At 36.7% G+C, this 15065-nt stretch overlaps 1 protein-coding gene across 1 annotated transcript; it reads left to right on the forward strand.

The window, feature by feature from the left end:
- Positions 1–10605: 10605 nt before the first annotated feature.
- On the forward strand, positions 10606–11565 carry LOC133062861 (olfactory receptor 2T6). Its single transcript, XM_061152221.1, has one exon. It carries the CDS (start codon positions 10606–10608, stop codon positions 11563–11565), a length of 960 nt encoding a protein of 319 aa, XP_061008204.1.
- The last annotated feature ends 3500 nt before the right edge of the window (positions 11566–15065 follow it).

Below are 15065 nucleotides of genomic sequence, written 5' to 3' on the forward strand. Positions count from 1 at the left end.
ACTAGTTAAACTGTTTCTTAACACTGTCAAAATATTCAGTAAGCACAAAGACTTTTTTTTTTTTTTTTGAGGTAAAAATGAAATATATACAGTTAAATGTTGTAGAGTCAGCAGTTGGGCATAAATAATCATAGACACATTTGGGAAAGATCTCAGATTTTCTGTTGCTTTGGCTACAAATTATCCACACATTGTTTAGAATAAACAAAAGGTGATTAAATGGTAAATCATCCTGCTAACACTGTGATTGAGTGAGTCACTATTTCGTGAACTGATTTTATTGATTGCATTTTATGAACCAGTTTGGATATATCAAGCAACAGTATCTAGAAGATGGGAGCATTCTTCACTAATGGTTGTGGATATTGGTTGGTTACATGTTGTTAGTCAGGCCGTGTTGAAAGTGACTGTATATAATGCACTGTTTGATGTTAGAAGGGAACAAATGGTTGACAGCGTCACCTGTCTGATTGGTGTCTTGAACTTTCATTCTTTTCCAGAGACTAGTTTTGTTCTGATATAAGAGTTCTTCAGAGTAAGCCTATTTGATGCAGTGTGAGATCATAGAGGATATAAAAGTGAGTATTCATACCTTTTGTGTCCTCATGTATAACCTGTAATTGGGAAAATATCAAACATGCTTGCATGCATGCTCAGACATATCTGACTCTTCTCAACCCCATGGACTATAGCTTGGCAGTCTCCACTGTCTGTGTAATTTTCCAGGCAAGAATACTGGAGTGGATTGCTATTACCTACTCCAGGGGAATCTTCCCAACCCAGGGATCCAATCCGTGTCTCTTGTGCCTTCTGCATTGACAGGTAGAGTCTTTACCACTGTGCCACCTGGGAAGCCCCCAATATTAAGCATAGGAGTCATAAAATTTGAGGCATAATCTACTGACATATAGACCACTTAACACATGAAACTTCCCAGGTGGCTCAGTGGTAAAGAATCTGCCTACCAATGAAGGAGCTGTGCAAGAAGCAGCTTTGATCCCTAGACCGAGGAGATCTTCTGGAGGAGGAAAAGGCAAAGCACTCCAGCATTCCTGCTGGGATAATCCCATGGACAGAGGAGCCTGGCAGGCTACAGTCCATGGGGTTGCAAAGAGTCAGACACGGCTGAGCGACTGAGCATGCGTGCACTCATAATATATGAAAGACTGTGCTAGTGCCCATGAATATAAAAGCTATTTAGACAATGACTCTACCTTCAAATAGTTCATATTGTAATTGGGAAGACAGAAATACGCAACAAATGCAAGCATCAGGCAGGCTGCCAGGAGTTCTGAAAGCAAGTTGAAGATACGTCATGGGGGCAAGTAGGGAGCAGTGTTCTCCATTGTCAGAAATTTGAGATTTAAGGTGTTATGGAACTCTGACCAATAGGTCTAGTCTATCTTATTTGTAGAGGCATAAAATACAAAGTTCATAGTATTCTACAAGTAAAACAAACCAGATTCTAGGGTGCCTTGGTAAAGAGTCTTCCTGATTTTTCAATCTCCAGTTCAGCACATCCTCTGGATTGCTATTCTGCCTTGATCTGATTTCTGCCCTTGGTTTTATTCTTCTCTAACTCAATGCAAAACTCACTAAATCAACTATGGGTGACTTTAAGTTTTTCTATGCTTATATATAAGTTCTGAAAAGGGATAGTAATCATTTTTTTTTACTCAAAAAAAATTTATATTCAATCCAACTAACCTATGTCACTATTATCAATGGTTTCAAAGTAAGGACAGTAATGTTTAATTTTGTCAGTCCAGTAGCCTTGATCATTGAGATTGTTTTCTGCTTATTTTCTCCCTATCAAAAGCAATAATTAGTTTAAAACTTTCTCATACACTCACATATTCATACTGTGTTTTTCCTTAGAATAAATTAATAAAAAGAAGATAAGATGAATTTTTTAAAAACTGATAAATATTTCCAGACACTTCCAGATCATTTAATTTGCACTCACACTGGCAGCTCATGAGCTCATTTCCTCCAGTGGAAGTCCTAAATGTTGTTGCTGCTGCTGCTAAGTCACTTCAGTCGTGTCCAACTCTATGCAACCCCATAGACGGCAGCCCACCAGGTTCTCCCGTCCCTGGGATTCTCCAGGCAAGAATACTGGAGTGAGTTGCCATTTCCTTCTCCAATACATAAAAGTGAAAAGTGAAAGTGAAGTCACTCAGTTGTGTCCGACTCTTAGCGACCCCATAGACTGCAGCCTACCAGGCTCCTCTGTGGGATTTTCCAGGCAACAGTACTAGAGTGGGGTGCCATTGCCTTCTCCACTAAATGTTGCTATTATTGTTTAAATATATCTTTTCTGATTACAAAACAATGTATTTATTAGAGTTTCAAACATTATACAAAATGTTTCATTTTATAAAAGTGTTTATTTTATTTAAGTTTTTGGGCCACCTGGGCTAAAGATTGTGAGCTTAAAAGGAAAGTTTTATTCATCTCCAAATTGCAGTTTTGTTGCTCTGTAGGGGAGAAAACTTTACCTCTACAAATGTTAGGTGTTCTGCTGGGGTTCTTTAGCAAAGAGACAGATGAATAAAAGAAAAACAGCTGTCATGTCCATTGAATCGATGATGTCATCCAATCATCTCATCCTCTGTTGCCCTCTTCTCCTGTTTTCAATCTTTCCCAGCATCAGGTCTATTTTAATGAGTCAGCTCTTCACATCAGGTGGCCAAAGTATTGGAGCTTCAGCTTCAACATAAATCTTTCCAATGAATACTCAGGATTGATGCCTGTGGGAAGGTAAATATAAAGGAGGAAATATAATAGAAAATAACAGAGTAAGGCTTGTTTGAAGACTCCTTTGGTGTTTTCTTTGAGTTATAAGAGTCTGTCTCCAATAACAGAATTTATATCTAGTCCTTAGGCAGAAAAGAAAGAGCTTTTCCTGAGTTTGCTGCTTTTAAATTACCTTCAGCTCACAACAATGTTTATGTCAAAGAGGCATATTTGGGGGTGACATATTTTGTTTTCTTTCATCTTCTTATACACATTGTGAAATCCATCTTTTCTGTTTTAAAACTTCTTACATGCAACATTTATTTATGTGCTATGAGGTGTTTTATTTGTTTGTTCATTTATTTATTTATGAAAGGGGTTAGGAATGTTTATTTCTAAGCACACTCTTCTAACTACTTGTTCAGTATCTGTGTTTTACTTTGGTCCCACAGAGGTTACAGTACTATCAATTTTAACATTATTCTCCTCTGGTTACACATGCTCATTATATTGGATCAAATTTAGAATCATTCTCTCAAGTTTCTAGAGAAAAGAATTCCTATTGAGATTTTAATTAGAATTGCATTTTATTAGTTTCACACTCTTTTCCATGTTTAGAAATTGCTAGCTATTTCCTCATTTCTGTTAATATTATGTACAAATATTTTGTTAAAATTTTGTTGATATTATGAACAAATATGTTAACATCATTAGGGCATTTTATTGGCTTCCCAGGATGCCAATCCTTTCCTGCCTGCCAATGCGGGAGATGCGAGAGATGCAGGTTTGATCCTTGGATCAGAAAAATTCCCTGGAGAAGGAAATGACAACTCACTCCACTATTCTTGCCTGGAAAATCCTATAAATAGAGGAGCCAGACAGGCTACAGTCCATGGGGTCGCAAAGAGTTTTATATGACTGAGCACGCACACACAAACAGGGCATTATAGCTAATACTGACTCCAGAGAGGTTTGTCTCTGAAGAAAGCATACGCATGGGTGACAAAAGAGACACTGAAAGCCTTTTGATGAAGAGGGGAAACTTGTGCTCCAAGCAGAGGGAGCTCCTGAGTAAGGCTATTTTTGGGGAGGCAAGTGCCAGGCAGAGCTCTAGAGAGCAGCAGGCTGAGGATTCAATCCACTGAGAGCCAGATAAACCACATAAATGGACATGAGCTTAACCATCTCTCACGACTCAATATACATGAGTTTTGAGCAAGCTCCGGGAGATGGTGAAGGACAGGGAAGCGTGGCGCTGCAGTCCATGGGTTCACAAAGAATCAGACACAACTGAGGGACTGAACAACAACAAACCACTTTCAGGACTTTTATCTTTAGCTCACAAACAATGCAGATGCTTGAAGGCTTTTAAGTAGGAGTGGGTTTATATGAACAGGCTGGCAAGTATGTCTTAACGTACTGCTGGATTTAATAACTAATATTAATTTAGGAAATGTTTTAATCTATATCTATAAGTGAAATTGGTTTATAATTACAAGGGGTTTGTTTTGGAAGCTACTGTTTGTTTTTGTTCAGTTGCTCAGGCATGTCTGACTCTTTTCGACCCATAGACTGTAACCCACCAGACTCATCTGTCCATGGCATTTTTGAGGTATGAATACTAGAGTGGTTTGCAGTTTCCTCCTCCAAGAGATCTTCCTGACGCAGATATTGAGACTTAAACACACATGTTATGTAAAAAGATGCAATATTTATTTTAAATAATCTCCATTAAAATTTCCACTGTATTAATATAATGTTGAATAGCATCTTACACTATATATATTTCACTTCAGTTCAGTTCAGTTGCTCAGTGGTTTCTGAATATTTGCGACCTCATGAACCGCAGCATGCCAGGCCTCCCTGTCCATCACCAACTCCCAGAGTTCACCCAAACTCATGTCCATTGAGTCGGTGATGCCATCCAAACATCTCATCCTCTGTCGTCCCCTTCTCCTCCTGCCCCCAATCTTTCCTAGCATCAGGGTCTTTTCAAATGAGTCAACTATTCACATCAGGTGGCCAAAATATCGGAGTTTCAGCTTCAGCATCAGTCCTTCCAATGAACACCCAGGACAGATTTCCTTTAGAATGGATTGGTTGCATCTCCTTGTAGTCCAAGGGTCAAGAGTCTTCTCCAACACCACAGTTCAAAACCGTCAACTCTTCGGCACTCAGGTTCTTTACAGTCCAAATCTCACATCCATACAATACTACTGGAAAAATAGCCTTGACTGGATAGAACTTTGTTGGCAAAGTGATGTCTCTGCTTTCTAATATGCTGTCAAGGTTGCTCATAACTTTCCTTCCAAGGAGCAAGCATCTTTTAATCTCATGGCTGCAATCACCATCTGCAGAGATTTTGGGGCCCCCAAAAATAAAGTCAGCCAATGTTTCCATTGTTTCCCCATCTATTTGCCATGAAGTGATGGGACCAGATGCCGTAATCTTAGTTTTCTGAATGTTGAGCTTTAAGCCAACTTTTTCACTCTCCTCTTTCACTTTCATCAAGAGGCTCTTTAGTTCTTCTTCACCTTCTGCCATAATAGTGGTATCTTCTGCATATCTGAGGTTATTGATATTTCTCCCAGCAATCTTGATTCCAGCTTGTGCTTCCTCCAGCCCAGCATTTCTCATGATGTACTCTGTATAGAAATTAAATAAGCAGGGTGACAATATACAGCCTTGATGTACTCCTTTTCCTATTTGGAACCAGTCTGTTGTTCCATGTTCAGTTCTAACTGTTGCTTCCTGACCTGCATACAGGTTTCTCAAGAAGTAGGTCAGGTGGTCTGGTATTTCCATCTCTCAGAATTTTCCACAGTTTATTGTGATCCACACAGTCAAAGGCTTTGGCATGGTCAATGAAGCAGAAATAGATGTTTTTCTGGAACTCTCTTGCTTTTTTGATGATCCGGCAGATGTTGGTAATTTGATCTCTGGTTCCTCTGCCTTTTCTAAAACCAGCTTGAACATCTGGAAGTTCATGGTCCATGTATTGCTGAAGCCTGGCTCGGAGAATTTTCAGCATTATTTTACTAGGGTGTGAGATAAGTGCAATTGTGTGGTATTTTGAGCATTCTTTGGCATTGCCTTTCTTTGGGATTGAAATGAAAACTGGTCTTTTCCAGTCCCGTGGCCACTGCTGCATTTTCCAAATTTGCTGGCATATTGAGTGCAGCACTTTCACAGCATCATCTTTCAGGATTTGAAATAGCTCAACTGGAATTCCATCACCTCCACTATCTCTGTTCATAGTGATGCTTCCGAAGGCCCACTTGACTTCACATTCTAGGATGTCTGACTCTAGGTGAGTGATCTTGCCATTGTGATTATCTGGGTCTTGAAGATCTTTTCTGTATAGTTCTTCTGTGTATTCTTGCCATCTCTTCTTAATATCTTCTGATTCTCTTAGGTCCATACCATTTCTGTCCTTTATTGAGCCCATCTTTGAGTGAAATGTTCCCTTGGTATCTCTAATTTTCTTGAGAGATCTTTAGTCTTTCCCATTCTATTGTTTTCCTCTTTTTCTTTGCAGTGATCACTGAAGAAAGCTTTCTATCTCTCCTTGCTATTCTGTGGAACTCTGCATTCAAATGGGTGTATCTTTACTTTTCTCCTTTGCTTTTCACTTCTCTTCTTTTCACAGCTATTTGTAAGGCCTCCTCAGACAACCATTTTGCTTTTTTGGATTTCTTTTTCTTGGGTAAGGTCTTGGTCCCTGTCTCCTGTACAATGACATGAACCTCCGGCAATAGTTCATCAGGCACTCAGTCTATCAGATCCAGTCCCTTAAATCTATTTCTCACTTCCACTGTATAATCATAAAGAATTTGATTTAGGTAGTACCTGAATGGTCTAGTGGTTTTCCCTACTCTATTCAATTACATATTTCAATTTTCTCATATGTGTGGTTAGATTATTTTTCTTATTCTTAATAAAGTTTTGTGCTTTTTCCTTTCAACTCTCATTAGTATAGCCAGAAGTTGGTTTATTTTGTTTCAATTTCAAAGAATCAGTTCTTTATATAATCAGTGTACATATTTTATAATCCATTAATACCTACTTTGAAGTTTTAATTACTCTCCTCTTATTTAAATTTATTTTGTGGATTTATTGCTAACTAATTGGGTTAAATCTTTGTTTACCCCACATATTTTTTATAAAATATGCGTTAAGTACTATAAAATATTGTCTCTTTGGCTATGTCCTAAAGCTTCCATTTGTATTATGTTTCATTTAAGTACATCTTTGAGCTTTGAACATTTTGCCCTGAATAGTTTTTGAGCCATATGTTCAAATATTTTAAATTATATATAAACCTGTTATTATTTTAAATTTCTAACATACTTTACCTTGACATAGTCTCTTGAAAACATATTGAGCATATTGAGCACATAAAGCACCTAATTTTCCTTTCCTCTTTTTTGTTGAAGTATAGTTGATTTGCAGAGTTGTTTTAATTTCTGCTATGCATCAAGATGATTCAGTTACATTCTTTGGTCAATATTCTTTTCCATTATGTTTTATCATAGGATATTGAATATAGTTCCCTGTACTATACAGTAGGGCTTTTTGTTTATCCAATGTATGTAAAATAGCTTACATTCTGATAAAGCACCTCTATTTAAAATGAATGGAAGAATTATCTTTTTTCCATTTATAATACTGGTATAAATTACATTCTTTTTAGAGGTTTTGTCCTTTTATTTTTACTTAAGAATAATTAACCATGTGATGGCCAATTGTACTTACTAAACTTGTCTTTAGTATATTCTCCATCTAAGTCACTCTATGTCTTTTTAAAAATTTTATCGGTATATAGTTGATTTACAAGGTCAGCAACATGTTAGTTTCAGGTGTACATCAGTGAATCAATTATACAAATACATGTATCCACTTTTTTTTTTCCCAGATATTTTCCCCACATAGACTATTGCAGAGTATTGAATAGAGTTCCCTGTGCTATTCAGTACGTTCTTAATAGTTGTCTATTTATATATAGTAGTAAATATATGTCAATCCAAATCTCCCAGTTTATCCCTCCTACTTACCCCCTGATAGCCATAAGTTTGTTTTCTATATCTATAACTCTATTTTTGTTTCATAGATAAATTCATTTATTCCCTTTGTATAGGTTCCACATATAAGCAGTATCATGTGATATCCATCTTTATGTGTCTGATTTATTTCATTAAGTACGATGCCTCTATATACTTGTCACTTCTTTTTTGCATCTATTAAGTCTATCACTCTTTTGTTTTTAACTTTTTCTGATTTGTTTTCTTAAAGAGTGAAACTCCTTTTTAAAAGAGTTTATCCCCCATGATGTTGTTATTAAAATAACCGTTTTCTATCCTATAGTGGTATATGCCTTTACCTCCTGCACTTTTATATTATGTGTTTTTATTTCATAACTTTCAGTGTTTTAGAAGACACACATATTCCTTTGTTTTAATACTAGTATTGATTCTGTTAGTGCTTTTCAGAAATGTTCTTATCCTTATAGTTCTCTTTTTTGTGCCAATCATGAGTGAAAATCTATCATCTCCGGCTCATTTACTGAGGGAGAAAGTGCAGGACTCTTGATAATTTTATATTCATTTATTTATCAATGGCTCCTTCAACTTGAATATATGTTCCAAAGGACAGGGAGCACTGCTGATGTATCATCAGCTCTTAGATCAGTAGTTCACAATAAGTATTTGAATGAATGAATGAATGCAAGCTACTTTTGGGTACTTCATAATTTTATTCTATGTAAATTAAGTATGTTTTATATACTTTTTTTACATAATACTTTCAGAGTTTGTAATATTACTTTGATGTTAAACATTATTTTGAATTCTATTCAAGTTTTCAATCATATTTACATTCTTTTTAAGCATGTTTATTTAAGGTGAATTCAGTGTTCACTATAAGTAATAGTTTGTAGTTTCTTTTCTATTCTTATTTTGCAACTTTCTGTCATCTATATAATATTGAGATATATATTAGTGTATATTTCTATTAACATATTTCAGAATATCTTCCTTTTGGATTTATATATTATTGACAGTATGTATGTATCTAATAGTATTGACAATAGCTTTTATTGAGCACATAACACATTCTAGTTACCAAGCTAAGAAACTGATTGTACTAAGTGATGTAGTGATGTAGTCCTTGAAAACTGTCTTGTTTCTTTCACTACAGAGCAGATGAAGAAACAGAGGAAAACACCTAGTATTCTTAAGAAAGGATCACCTTTAATCATAGATTAAGGAATCATAGAGACCTCTTACTCCAAAATATCATTCCTAGGTGAGGAAACTGACTGCTAATCCTGTCCATTTATGGTCACATCATTTGCCATTTTTGGAGTATAACATTGCACAGGGCTTAATATTATTCCAAATATTTCAAAAATTATATTTGATGTTTGAAGAATGGTAAAGCTAATGATGAATTTTTTAAAAGAATTTTCTTCTTTTCATTATAAATGCAGAATGTAAATGTAGCACCCAGAGTGTGGATTTCCTTTTGCTTGGGATTTCCTCTACTTGTCCTCTACTCTGCATGGTTCTTCAGACACTTCTTAGGTATCATCTCTAAGGAGCATGACTGACCAAATCAGAATGCTCTTGATAGTGAAAGGAGTCAGGATACATGCTCAACTAGAGGGGACCCAGACACAGAAGACATAACCTGGACTGCCCCAAACTAACTTGGATGGAGATTCTCCTCTAGTAAAGCCTTCAAGGCCCACAAAATTGCAGAATCAAGGGGGAAAAAAATAACAGGCTCAACTGCACAAAAGGGAAACAAACAAAAATAATCAGAATGAACATATGTTTAAATGTTATACAAATGATTACAAATGGAAACTGCACCTCAGTTCTACAGATATTTAGAAAAAGCTTTTGACCTCTTTACCTTGGTCCAAACATCTTAAGAATCTTACTTCAAACACCTTACTACCTGACTCAGGCATGATGCAGTGCTTTGCATGAACTGTCCTGAACATAACAAATTCCTTTCTGCTTTAGGACTCTTAAATTTGCTATTTATTCTGAAGGTACAACTTTCCCTCAAATCTTCACACGTCTCTCATTTGTTATCCTATTTTATCCATGTTAAAGAAGCAGTTCTCATTATCTAGCACCATCATTTTCCTTTGGTTTACTCTCTATTTGCCACAATTAGAGCCATAAGTCACATGAGACATTCCTCTTTTGTTTACAACAATTTCCCTAGAGCTTAAAACACTGCAAAAGTTATTCTCCATGAATAAATGTTGGTGTATGAATGGCAGAGGAATCAACAAATGAATAGAAAAGCAAAAGACTATCATTCAATGGTCACATGAACAATGCTGTGATCCAACTCAATACTTCAAAATCTACAGTCATAGCTACAACTTAATGGGTTTTTTTAATGACACTGATTGGCTTTAAAGTTGTCACAAAAATTCTCATGTAAATGAAACCTCTTATTGAACTGTATGTTTATTTGAACTGAATCAATTGACTCAATCATTTTTCAGTTGTATCCATATTTCAAACAAGTGGAGCCAACTCCAGGAAAAGATCTTATCTATAGCCCATATTCTAAAATAACAAACGCCCTTAAATCAAGGATTAATTTCCAAATGATCGTTTGTCTTCATGCCATGGGACCTAACATTAGAATTGCTCTTCAACAAGAAGAAATTTCCAAGATAGAAGAAATCCCGAATCTGCCCCACATAAAACAATTGACATTAGTGTATAAATAATTTTAATTTAATCATACGTACATAGACATCTTTAATGGTTCATCTTATCTACTGCAATTTTCATCAACCCCATGTTTCTCTTCTTATGCCTCCAGATCCAACTCAAAACCATGAATGGAAATAATAAGACCTTTTCCAGTGACTTCACCCTTACAGGGCTCTTCACTAACAACAAAGCCTCTGGCTTTCTTTTCAGCATCATTTGTGCCATCTTCTTCATGGCCATGATAGCTAATGGGATCATGATCTTTCTGATCTACATAGACCCTCACCTCCATACCCCCATGTACTTCCTGCTCAGCCATCTCTCCTTCATTGACATTATGTACATCTCCACCATTGTGCCCAAGATGCTGGCCGATTACCTTGAGGGTGAGGGGACCATATCCTTTGTTGCCTGTACAGCCCAGTACTTTCTCTATATGGGCTTTGTAGGGGCCGAATTTTTCCTGCTGGGACTCATGGCATATGACCGCTATGTGGCCATCTGCAACCCTCTCCGCTATCCTGTCCTCATGAGCCATCAGGTCTGTTGGATGATCTTGGCCAGCTCTTGGTTTGGTGGTGCTTTGGATAGCTTCCTCCTCACCCCTATCACCATGAGTCTACCATTCTGTGCTTCACACAAGATCAATCACTTCTTCTGTGAGGCACCCACCATGCTGAGGCTGGCCTGTGGTGACAAAGCTGCCTATGAAATGGTGATGTATATTTGCTGTGTCATGATGCTGCTGATCCCCTTTTCTGTAGTGATTGCTTCCTACACTGGAGTGCTCATCACAGTGCACCAGATGAAGTCAGCAGAAGGGAAGAAGAAGGCTTTTGCCACCTGCTCCTCACACATGATGGTGGTGATCTTATTCTATGGGGCTGCCCTGTACACATATATGCTTCCCCAATCATACCACACTCCAACTAAAGACAAGGTCTTTTCTGTCTTTTACACTATCATCACCCCCTTGTTAAACCCTCTCATTTACAGTTTGAGAAACAGGGATGTGGCTGAGGCCTTTAAGAGGGTTTTGGCAAGATGTCAAGGGACTCATGGTATGACAAGGGAAGAATTCTGACAGTCTAAATCCTCCATGTCTGCTCAGGAGTGTATGGGGTTTTGCCACGGATAATATAAATAATGCTTGCAGCAACTACCAATGCCAGTTATGTCAAAAAGTACATCAGCCATACTTTTATCAAAAAGGTGAAACTGCTGAAACATCCATGCATGAATAATTCCAGAGTGTTATAAATGTTACCAAACTAACTCATATCTACTTGCCCACTGTGCAACAAGCCAATCTACTGACACCAGGTTGTGGTGAAGGAAAGTACAGCATTTACTGAAGGGCATCAGGTAAGAAGAGTGGACAGCTAGTGCTCAAAAAAAAAAAAAAAAGGAAAAGAAAAAAACAACTCCCTGATGGCTTGTAGGCAAGGGTTTTTAAAGGCAACATTAGGGTTGATGATTACAGGGTACCTGATTAGCTCATGGACATTCTTCTGATTTGTTGATGGTGAGGGAACAGGGTGATCTTTCAGGAATCTTGATCACCAGCCCTCTGGTTACAACCAGTCTAGGACACACACACTTAAGGTTAGCATGCAATCACCATTCTGTACCTTAGCAGGGCTCTTTGTTTCTACAGAATCACTCAAAGTTTTGGTTAAATACTTGAGAAAGAACTGGTGGTTCTGTGATTTTGTTTTGTTGTTGAACTAGTGTTTAAACTGTCTTTAATTTTCTTTCTTGTCTGTCTTTCATTTGTTTCTAAATTCCCTCACTTCTCTAATTAGTAACTGAGTCTGCTCTTTGAAACTCAGGGAAAGCCTAGAAGACTAGAGCCTTTTTCTACAAATGAAGAAAAGCACACAGAGGGGCGTTTGTACCAAGGAAGTCCCCACAAAGTCCTGCTTGGTTTCATAAACAACAGTATTTCTTCCTTGTGGCCACCCATTCTAATTCTTCCCTTATATCAATTCTATGAGTACAATTTATGTATATAAGGGCCCCAAAATGTCTGATTAATATTACAATTTCTATCCACTCTCAGGAACTTCATAAGAATGGCAATTTTGATTACATTGTTTAAATGAGTCATAGACAGAGTTTATGAAAAGGTTAGAGGTGCAGACATTTAAAAGAAGTTATAGCATCATAAAACTTCAAAGGAAATATATACATAAACTCACACCAGGATTTAGAAAAGTTAAATATCTTTTCTTTGATTAACAACTGAAAACATTCCTCCTTTATCTAAATCTGGGGCTGGAAAAAAAAATGAATCACATGTATTTTGCATAAATAGAGACTAATACTCTTCTGGGCAAGGATTCTATAATGTTATATATATTATATGGTAAATAATCATATCAGAAGGCACAGTAATAGGTAGTAGAGAAAAGAGTGCTTTATGAGTTTGAAATTCTGTAATCACTTTTCAGTTTTCTCTCCAATCCATCAGAATTATTAAATTTCTGGAATCCTACTCTAGATATTATAGTGGTATGAATATTTTTATTCCAAATAAGTGGTGGACAGCCTATTTTTCCTCATTTATGGTACTAAGTTTTACATTGTATAACATTACAAATTGGGAAGAAAATAATTAGCTTTCCATTTGAAAGTTGGAACAAAAAAAGTTTCCTTGGGAAATGACTTAGATAATTTGTTTTTAGGATGTTGGGTCCCTAAAGAGAATGTGTTTAGACTAAATTATAGACTCAGTTGTAAAAACCTGGACCAAATCCCAAGCCCCTTAAACCTTCTCTGTAATAGGCTATGCCAGATTCTGTGCTCTCAAAACCCTAACTGGGTTCAGTAATATTCTACTTCTGACAGACACTGATGATTGTAAACATAATCACACCTCCTATTGCACTGGAGAAAGGAACTGAGTGGTAAACAAAATTTTTAACCAAATGGAAAAATTTATGTTGGACCCTGTAGATTGGACTGACTAACTAATCAAGAAAGTGGACTTGCTTCCATTTATATTAGTGGGAGTTTTAGTTGTTACCAAAGGCAGCCTTTTTGAAGCTCTTTCTGGAAGGTTCATCTCCTTCAATCTTGTCCAGCTGGGCTTGGAAAGTACCACATGCTAGGCATTAGGAGGAAGAATTTCCAACACAGAAGATAGTGAGGTACGAGAAAACAATAAGTCAGAAGAGGTGGGGAATGATCCTGAGAACTGAGCATCAATTTGGGGTCCATTTTTAAAGATCATGAGAACTTCTGTCCATTCTCTATGTAGCTAAGGCCCAATTTCCTCTTTTGTGAAAAGTGAGGTAGTATAATGGCTTTTCTTATAAGGTTTGAAAGAGCAAATATGATAAACGCAATAAACACTGATCATTATGTTTGCTTTTCTTAATGAGGGTGATTGCCTTTCATGCTCCTAATGTTTGTGATTTAGAAAAAAAAAATCACCCCATTTATCTTTAACCTTTTTATCCCTCACACATATAAGCATGCTGCTTTATCAACTATACTAAGAAAGATTGATAATAGATTTAAAAAAATCCAATTGTAAGGATTAAAAATAAATTTGTGAGGAAATTAGGGAAAGAATAACTAATGCATACTTTTAAAATGTAGTAATTAAAACAACAATATGATAGTACTGCATACTTAGAGTGGTTAAAATTGAAATTACTGTAAAATACAGGAAGCTTCATTCATTGCTGGTGGGAATGTAAAAACAAATCACTGTGGAAGAGAATTTGACAGTTTCCTCCAAAACTAATTCTAGTTTTACCACATAATCTGGTAATAGTGCTTCCCAGGATTTACCCAACTGACATTAAAAAAAAAAAATAAACAAAACACTGCATGGGAATATTTAGAGCAATTTTCTTTCATAATCATCAATAATTAATCAAGATGTCTTTTAGTAGATAAACAGATAAAGTATGATATATCAATACACTTGAATATTATTCAACAATGAAAAGAAATGATCCAATAAACCATGAAATAAAGGAAGAATCTTCAAGGTATACTACTAACTGGAAAAAAAAAAAACAGTCTGAAAATCTTATGTGGTATATGATTCCAACCATATAACATTCTGGAAAAACGGAAAAATTTGTTGTTGTTATTCTTCAGTAGCTCAGTCATGTCTGACTCTTCATGACCCCATAGACTGCATCATGCCAGGCTTCCCTGTCCTACACCATCTGCCAGAGCTTGCTCAAATTCATGTCCATTGAGTTGGTGATGCCATCCAACTGTCTCATACTCTGTCATTGCCTTCTCCTCCTGCCTTCAATCTTTCCTAGCATCAGAGTCTTTTCTAATGAATTGGCTCTTCGCATCAGGTGGTCAAAGTATTGGAGCTTCAGCTTCAGCATCAGTCCTTCCAATGAATATCTGGGATTGATCTCCTATAGGGTTGACTGATTTGATCTCCTTGCAGACCAAGGGATTCTCAAGAGTCTTCTGCAGCACCACAGTTCAAAGCATCAATTCTTTGCACTCAGCCTTCTTTATAGTCCAACTGTCATATCCATCCATGACTAGTGGAAAAACCATGCCTTTCACTAGATGGACCTTTGTTGGCAAAGTAATGTCTCT

Source organism: Dama dama, chromosome 9 (assembly GCF_033118175.1).
Source record: "Dama dama isolate Ldn47 chromosome 9, ASM3311817v1, whole genome shotgun sequence".
NCBI classification, from domain to species: Eukaryota; Metazoa; Chordata; class Mammalia; order Artiodactyla; family Cervidae; genus Dama; species Dama dama.